The 9,638-nt window shown below is 38.9% G+C and overlaps 1 protein-coding gene across 1 annotated transcript in view; it reads left to right on the top strand.

Moving 5' to 3' along the window:
* Positions 1-9,638, top strand: part of RYR3 (ryanodine receptor 3) — a 143,613-nt gene that overhangs the window by 120,769 nt on the left and 13,206 nt on the right. Inside the window, 1 exon segment of the mRNA XM_014588380.1 lies at positions 1,507-1,637. Within this exon segment, the coding sequence (XP_014443866.1) occupies positions 1,507-1,637 (131 nt within the window).

Here is a 9,638-nt window from a genome sequence, read left to right as displayed (position 1 = left end):
ATTCCTGCTTCCTCACCTTTAAAAATGAGTATATTAATATCTAAAGTTGCTGGGGGAATTAGATGAATAATGTGTGTAAAAGAAAAATAGATGTAGAACACTGGACATAGCAAACCCCAGAGTGTTGAAAATCTGAGAGCTCAGATTGTCCAATGGGGTACAGATATAATGGTGACCTAGAGCCAAAGAGTGCACTACCTAGGGAGCAAAAATGTGGAAGTTCTATTTCCAAGGGTATAAAACTCCTAGAAGATAGAAGGGCAATGCTTGGTGTCCCAGAGATGAGCACTACTCTCAAACTTAGTGATAGGCTTGTTCCTCAGAGCTTTTTCAAAATGGAGCAGACATTCCTCACAGTAGCTATTGCTCTGTTTCCTATCCCACATCATCCATTAACTAACAGCAATCATCGATCCCTCACAGTGTGTAATGCCTATTATTAGCGCGTGCCACTTTCATCTTTTATTTCCCCAGGGTGGTTTTGTTTTTTTTAAGGGGGCGGGGGGGGGAAGTAAACTCTTTTTAAAACATTATCTGAATTTTATCCTTCTGTTTTGGAAACAAGGAGTAGTGTGGGGCATATGCATATCATGAGCTTTGAGATTTAGTGGAAGAAAGTTCAGGGACCAAGGTCTCAGAGATGTCATTGAGTGGCATCCCAGCTGTATGAGGAGCTGTGGCTGTGTCTTCTTAGCTAGAGGAGTTAGGCTATTCTGACTTCTCATTTCCTGAGATTTCAGCAGTATCCTCTCACCTCATTTAACCCTGTCCCATATTTGAACTGTGTGTATGTTTAGTAATGAGCCAGGCAAGTGCATTATTTCCCTATTCCTTTCTCTTTGGTGGTAGGTCTTTATAGCCATGCCAACATATCTAGTCTAAAATTAAAGTTACAATAAGAGAATGGGGAGTGATCATAGAAAAATAAGTGTACTTCTCTGTTGGAAATTCTTTATTGGGAAGAATATAAGAAAATAACCTCAATACCAAAAGCCCATGAGCAAAACCCACTCTATCTTCTTCTTCTAGCTATCAAGATATTTTACCAACTGAACTTCAAAGCCATGAGAGGAATATAACCCTGGCCATTGAAGGGGGTTGGAATATTTTGTCATATTCTTATGGCTGGCTGTTCTATTCTAGAATAGTTTATTTTCCTAAGTCTTAGTTCTACTTACTTACTTAGACCTAACTCATTAGCTCTAGGACTCATATAAATACGGCCTTCCCAATAGGATGGTCAAGGAGCCCAGTCTGCATTAATATTAATATCATCCATCTATGTAACTGAAACATTAAAGAGTGGCCCAGATCAGATCAGCTTTTGGAGAGGTAAAATAGTTAGCCAAATAGTTAGAAGAGATTTATTTTGCTTTGGTCACACAACCAGGCACACTACGGGTCCCACTATTGCCCCCTTAAAAGGTTAATTTGTGACAAGTACCTGGGAGCAGGTGCTTTAATCTCAAGGTCTTCTCTAAGTAACCAGTGTCTTCCTACTCCTAGGTCCCTTTGGTGGTATTCAAAAGAGAAAAAGAAATTGCCAGGAAGCTCGAGTTTGATGGCCTATATATCACTGAACAGCCGTCTGAAGACGACATCAAGGGACAGTGGGACCGCTTGGTAATCAACACACCGTAAGTGTCCCTCCACCTCTACCACAAAGGGGAAAAGGAGTCTCTACTGTGAAAGGAATAATTCTTTCTTGGGGCCAGCAAATGGCATAATGGTTATGTCACTGGACTCCCACGTAGTCTACTGCAGTTCAAGTCTCAGACCCAGTGGCTCAAACTCACACCAGGCCTATGCATGTGTGTGCTCAAGATCCCAAGAGGAGAATGGAGAAGGGATTATGGCATGGCCATCTTCCTGGGGCAGGTGATTTCTCACTTTCTTTCTCAGCCCTGGAAACTGATTAGTATAAACTTTCTTTTGGTTTCTGGGATTTTTCTCCCTTGCCTTTCAGTAAAGTCGCCTATTGTCACTCAAGTAATTGTGTATCTCTAATTGTATATCTCTACATTTAATGGGGGACAGAGGATATTATCAGGTACCAAGACCAGACAGTCCAGTACAATATTACTTAAACTATGATAGTTTTCCTTGTTCGAGTCATACAGAGTCTTTCCAGGGTTTAACCAGACTAGGGGTCTGGGGGTCAAGCTGGTCAGCTTCCCCAGAGTTCCCTATGGCACACCAGTTGACATCAGTCCTATGAAGACCATCTCTGAAGTCTTGTCCTTGAACAAACAGCCTAACGGGTAGTAGACCTTGTGGGGTTTTTTGTTTTGTTTCTAGAGCACATATGTGCTCATTAGAGATAAAGAGGGAGAAGAGAAAGCACCTACCATGGGGTATGATAATGCCACAGTTCCTTCTCTTTCATCTCTCACTCCTTTCAGGATTTTTGGTGTGTGTGTGTGTACGTGTGCACACGTTTCTCAAGCTACTAGATCCGGGACTCAAACTACATGGTCCCCCATGTGGGATCCACTGCATTAACCACCAGGCTACAAAGCCAGCTCAATAATAGACCCTTTTTCAACATAATATTTAAAGGCAGTTGCTGAGCAGATGAAATGTGGCTGGCTGGTTCAGGATGAAAAGACCTATGGAGATATGTCCTTCAGCTGTGTAGTCACATTACACAGGTCTTCCTGGTAGGCACGTGGCACCGTGACAGAAGGAGCACTGATTCTAGAGGCAGGCACATGACATACCAAGTCAGTTCTGTAACCAAATGGTCTGTGAACCTGGACAAAGTCTTCAAGCCTTATAAGCCTCAGTATGAGAGTCCTACCACCTACAGTCCTGGGAAAATTCATGAATGTATGTCAGATGCTTGCCATGTGCATGGTATGTGGTAGGGATCAAGCTGACACTCACTGCTTTTTCCCTAACTGTTCAAAAAAGTCACCACCATTAGCAAATATCATGCTTGTACACCTTTGTGTCACAGAATAAGCAAGAGTTACGAGATAAACTAATGTGGTAAAAAAAAAAAAAAAAGTAAAGGAATTGAGCTAAATGTGTAAACAAAGATGACTTGAAACTCTTACTGTGCCGATTTAAATATGCCCATCTAAAAACAACTCTCACCTCTGGAGGAAGAAAACTGCTTCTTATCCAAAGATGATCAAGCAGAGAGGCAACTCTACAGAGGCGTAACTAAGCATTTTTTTGCCTTAAAAAATAAAAAGTCTGGAGACCAACAGTTGGCATAATGGCTATGTCACTGGACTCCCATGTAGCCGACCATGGTTCGAGTCCCGGACCCGGTGGCTTAAACTCATGCCGGGCACGTGGTGTGTGCGTGTCCAAGATCCCCAGAGGAGAATGGAGGAAAAGGGATTACAGCGTGGGCCATCCCCCCTAGGGGTTGATTTCTCGCTATCTCTCTGTCTCTCTCTTTCTGGTGAGTGCATGCGCCCTATAGCAAAAACCTCTCAAAAAAAAATAATTAGAATAGTGCTTACAGCTTAAAATCCCCTATATTATCCTCCCTGATCATATTAATCTTCAACTAAAACATTGTGTTGTGCACATTTGAGTTTTGTTCTATTGGGGTTTTTTGAAAGTATGTATTGAACAGTCAATGACGTTTTTGTTTTGTTTCACTTTGTTTTGGCTTATATGATATGTGCTTTTGCCAGAGAGAGATGTAAGAAATCACCCGCCGGGGGGAATAGCCACACCTCAATCCCTTCTCCGCATTCACCTCTTGGAAAGTCAGTCATGCATGCACATGTGACCTGCATGATTTTCAAACCACTGGGTCCAGAACTCAAACCACAGTCACCCGTGTGAGATCTAGCTGCCTTAACCTCCACACCATTGGCTGGCCCAGTCGATGTCACTTTTAACTCTTTGATTCCATAACCTATTCAACTTGTTTATGCACGTGTGTCCTTAATCAACTTTTCTTGATCTGCCCCACCTCCCACCACCATGCAGCTACTAGAATAAAAAAATACTCCCTTTACTTTTATACTATAGAGTATTTTACCTTCTGCTAATGAGTGAGGTCACTTCACATCAGTTAAACAGGGATATATGGTATTCGTCTTTCATAGCCTGGCTTATTTCACTTAGCATTATATCTTCTAGGTTCATCTACCTTGTCTCAAGTAACAGAATATTGTTGTCCATTATGGCTGAGTTGTTGGGCATTGGTTATTGGGCACTTATATGATTCCATGTCTTAGCTATTGTGAGCTATAATAAAGATGGATGTGCAGATGTCTCTTCAACAGATTGATTTCCTGTGCTTTGGGTATATAACCAGTAGTGATATTACTGGGTTAAAAAGTAGTCATATTTTAAGATTTTTGAAGAACCTTCACACTGTTTTACACAGTGGCTGTACTAGTTATAGATTCCCACCAATAGCAGAGGAGTGTTCCCTTTTCTCCATAACCTCACCAGTACTTGTTATTCTTTGACATTTTTCATTTTGTTTTGTGGGGTTTTTGTTTGTTTTTATCATAGCCATCTGACTGGGGGTAGGTGATGATTTGCATTTCCCTATGTTGAACATTTTTTTTCATATACTTCTTAGCTGTTTCTACAGCTTCTTTTGAGAGTCATCTGTTCAGACTGATTGCTTATTTTTAGATTAGATTATTAGTCTAATTTATCCACTTTTTGTGAGGGAACCAGTTGAGTTCATTATATTGTCTGGTTATCAATCCATTGTCAGAAGAATAGTTTGCGTATATTTTCTCCCATTCTGTGTTAAGGCTCTTTGTTTTTAAATTTTTTAATTATTATTTTTAAGCATTAAATCATTATACATCATTTGGCTTATAAAGAGAATTTACCCAGCATGAAATACTTCTCAGACTAGTCCAGTTGAGAATTCTATACATGTTGTCATCAACAGATAATAAACCGTTTCTGTGTCCTACAAATGCCATGCCTATTTTTCTCCTGATTTCCTTCTCTGTGCTCTTCTCTTCTCTCCTCCAACCCTGTTCCACACTGTCTTCAGCATCTGTAACTATTTTCACTGTTTTTATGCCCTCCAGTATTTTAATATCTACCATAAAGTGTGAATAGTCGGTATATATTAAGTGAATACATACAGTATCTTTCTTTCGTAGCCTGGCTTACTTCATTCAACAATACATCTTCTATATTCAACCACTTTCTATCAAATGCCAGGATCTTGTTGTGTTTTATGGCTGAATCATATTCCACAGAATATACATGTCACACTTTTTTCAATCCATTCATCTGTTCGTGGACATTTGGGTTGGTTCTTAATGTCTTAGCAGTTATGAATAATGCCTCAATAAACATTGATGTGCAAGCACTTTTCTGACTGAGCATTCTCCTGTCCTTTGGGTAGATACCCAGAAGTGAAATTGCTGGATCAAATGGTAATTCTATTTGTAGATCTTTGAGGAACCTCCATATTGTTTTCCATAGTGGCTGGGGCAATTTTTATTTCCACCAACAGTATAGGAGAGTTTCCCTTTCACCACAACCCAGCCAACACTTACCATTTTTTGTATTTTTAATCTTTGTCATTCTGACAGGGATTAGGTAGTATTTCATTGTGTTTTAATCTGCATCTTCTTTATGATGAGGGATGTAGAACATATGCTCATATGCTGTTCATACATCTTCCTTAGATTTTTGTTCAGCTCATTTTCCCGTCTTTAAATTGGGTTAATCTTTTTTTTTGGGGGGGGGCCTGTTTGAGTTCCCTGTGTATTCTGGTTATCAGTCTCTTATCTGAGGCATAGTTGACAAAATTATTCTTCCACTCTGAAGGTTGTTGATTCACACTAATTACTGTGTCCTTTGTTGTGCAAGAATTTCTTAATCTGATATAGTCCCACTTGTCTATTTTAGGAATTACTGCCTGGGATTATTGCTTTGGGAGTCTTATTTAAGAAATCGTTGCCTACCCCAATGTCTCCCAGAGTTTCCCGTGTTTTCCACCAGTAGTTTTATAGTTTGAGGTCTTACAGTTAGATCTTTGATCCATTTTGAGTTGATTTTTGTTAATAGCGAAAGATGGGAATTCAGTTTAATCTTTCTGCGGGTGGACACCCAGTTTTTCTAGCATCATTTGTTAAAGAGATTTTCCTTTTCCCACTGGATTGACCAGTATCCTTTGTCAAAAATCAGTTTGCTGTAAGTTTGGGGGATTATTTCTAGGGTCTCTATTCTATTCCATTGGTCCACTTGTCTGTCTGTGCCAATATCACACTGTTTTGATTATCACAGCTCTGTAGTATATTTTTGGGTCAGGGAGTGAGATGCCACACACTCCACTCTTCTTGCGCGGGATTGCTTTGGCAATACAAAGCCTTTTATGATTCTAGACAAATTCTATGGTTGTCTTTTCTAGATCTGTGAAGAATGTCTCTGGTATTTTGATTGGAATTGCATTAAATATGTATATTTATTATATTACTTCTTCAAATCCAGGAACATGGACTGTCTGTCCACTTTTTTGTGTCATTTTCATTATCTTTTTAAAGATTTTCATAATTTCCTTTGTAAACCTTCCTTAGGTTTACCCCTAGGTATCTTACACATTTTGTAGCTATGGTAAAAATGGGATTCCTTTCTTGAGATCTACTTTGTTCAACTTGTTTGTATATAGAAATGTTATAGACTTTTGAATGTTGATTTTATATCCTGACACTTTACTGTATTCATTTATTACTTTAAGAAGTTTTTTCATGGAAACTTTGGGTCTTCTAATTATACATCATGTCATCTGCAAATAAAGATATTTTCCATTCTTCTTTGCCTATCTGAATGCCCTTTATGTTATTCTCTTTCTGATTGCATTGGCTAAGACTTTCAGCACTTATATTGAAAAGAAGTAGAGAAAGTGGGCAGCCTTGTCTAGTACTTTTAGTGGAAAAGCTCTGATCTTTTCCCCATTTAGTATAATGTTAGCTATAGTTTTTTTTTTTTTTCATACATGGCTTTTATTGTGTTGAGAAATGACCCTTCTATACCAATCTTGCTAAGAGTCTTAATCATGACGGGATGTTATATTTTATTAAATGCTTTCTCTGCATCGATTGAAATGATCATATGGTTTTTATCTTTCTTTCTGTTAATATGGTGTATTATGTTTATGGTCTTGTGTATGTTGAACCATCCTTGCATCCCTGGAATAATGTCTACCTGGTTATGATAAATAATATTTGTTATATGTTGTTGGATACAATTTGCAAGTATCTTGTTGAAAATTTTTTCATTTTATTCATCAGAGGTATTGGTCTGTAGTTTTCCTTTTTTGTCATCTCTTTTTTGGGAGTGAGGATGATGGAGGCTTCATAAAATGAATTTGAGAATTTTGGATTTTTAGAAATAATTTGAGCTGTTTCTAGTTACTGGCTATTACAAATAGAAACCTTGCTATACCTGATACACAAATCAAAACATTTCTCCAGAATATAGAGCCAGAAGAAGAATTCATTAAAGAGGATATGCAAAATACTTGCTCCAATCTACATTCCAAAAGGCACTGTATGATAGGTCCCATTTCTCTACTTCTTTGCCAACACTTTTACTATAGTCAAAATATTTTGTTGATCTGATAGGCATGTAATGGCACCCCTGATTACTAAACAAATTGAATGTCTTGGGACCAGCAGTTGGTGTAATGGCTATGTCGCTGGACTGCCATGTAGTCGATTGAGGTTTGAGTCCCAGACCCTGTGGCCTGAATTCATGCCATGTGCGTGCGTGCCCAAGATCCCGAGAGGAGGATGGAGGAGAAGGGATTGTAGCATCTGTGGGGGCTGATTTCTCACTTTGTCTTTCTGTCTGTCTCTGTCTTTCTGGCAAGCACATGTACCCTATAACAAAAATCTCTCCAAAACCAAAAAAAATTGAATGTCTTGTATTTTCTACCTACCATTTATATATGTTATTATGCATTTCTTTAGGAAGGTATGTTTTCCATGCCACACTTTAAGGAATGTTTCCAAGTATGACTATGTCTTCTACTTTTGGAAAGCTTATATACCTAGTCCATGAGCAAGAAATTCAAAATGCTCAGGCCAAGATGAGATTATTTCTGTGAAAAGATCTTGCTCAAATCCTGTGGTCGGGGTCCTTCAGTATCACTTGTAGAATCTTCTACTTAGGACACAATATGACCAAGGTTTAGTTGTATGTTACAGACCATTTGTATAAAGGACCTAAGAGAGGGAACCAGCAGTTAGCGTAATGGCTATGTCGCTGGACTCCCACGTAGTCGACCGCGGTTCGTGTCCCGGACCCAGTGGCTTAAAACTCATGCCGGGCGTGTGTGCGTGCGTGCCCAAGATCCCGAGAGGAGAATGGAGGAGAAGGGATTGCGGCGTGACCATCCCCCCTGGGGGGTGATTTCTCACTTTCTGTCTCTATGTCTCTCTCTGTCTGTCTGGCGAGCGCACACGCCCTACAGTGAAAATCTCTCCAAAAAAAAAAAAAGTAAAGGACCTAAGAGAAAGGAGAAAGTATAACAGAGGAAACACGGCTAATTTTTGTTTATATTCTAAATATAATACATGAAAAAAAATCAAGTAACAAAGTCTAAAGAAGGTAAAATATTTTTTGTCCCTCAGAGATAAAAATCTATTAGCAGTTTATTCTACAACACCAGCATTTGGTTTTACTTTAAAAAATTAATTTTATTACTTGTTATAGGGTACATGTGTACAACAGAGGAAAGAGACAGAAAAAGTGAGAAAGCAAGCTATCATATCTAGGACTCAAACCTCGGTCAGCCATATGTGGGAGTCCAGCATCTTAACTACAATGTCATCTGCTGGCCCCCATTTTTTACTTTTTAATTGACCTATTATAATTGTACATATTTATAGGGTACAATATGATTTCACAGTACAAGAATACAATGTGTAATGATTAAACCACAGTTATTAGCATATCCATTATCTCAAACATTTGTCATTGTTTTGGGAACATTCAGAACCCTCCATTTTAACTAATTCAAGATAAAAAAAAAAAAACACACATTGCTCTTAACTGTGGTTACCCTATTGTACTAAGTAACACTAGACCTTGTTCTTCTTATTGGTAATTCTGTGTCCATTAACAAAAATCTCTCTAACCCCCTCCTCCTGACCCTTTCCAGACTTTAGTAATCACTATTCTCTCATTTTATGAGTTCCTCTTATTTAGTTTCCACAGATGACGGGAATGATCCAGTATTTCTTTCTGTGCCTGGCTTATTTCAGTTAATATAATGTCTTCTAGGCTTACCCATTTTGCTTCAAATATAGGATTTCATTCTCTTTAATGGTTGAGTAGTGTTCCATTATGTATGTATTTCACATTTTCTTTATCCATTTGTCTGTTGATAGACACTTAGGTTGAGCATTTTTTCCCTGACTTTGTTGGCTGTTGAAAAATATCTATTCAGGGGCCAGCAGTTGGTGTAATGGCTATGTCGCTGAACTCCCATGTAGTCAACTGCAGTTCGAGTCCCAGTGGTTTAAACTCACACTGGGCACATGTGTGTGCATGCTCAAGATCCCAAGAGGAGAATGGCGGAGAAGGGATTGCAGCATGGCCATCCCCCCTAGGGGGTGATTTCTCTCTGTCTCTTTCTGGCGAGCACATGTGCCCTATAGCAAAAACCTCTCAAAAAAAAAAAA

The sequence above is a fragment of the Tupaia chinensis genome, unplaced genomic scaffold, assembly GCF_000334495.1.
Source record: "Tupaia chinensis unplaced genomic scaffold, TupChi_1.0 Scaffold000037_21, whole genome shotgun sequence".
NCBI classification, from domain to species: domain Eukaryota; kingdom Metazoa; phylum Chordata; class Mammalia; order Scandentia; family Tupaiidae; genus Tupaia; species Tupaia belangeri.
Note: the sequence above shows the minus strand (reverse complement) of the source record. Positions and strands in the feature narration are given on the sequence as shown.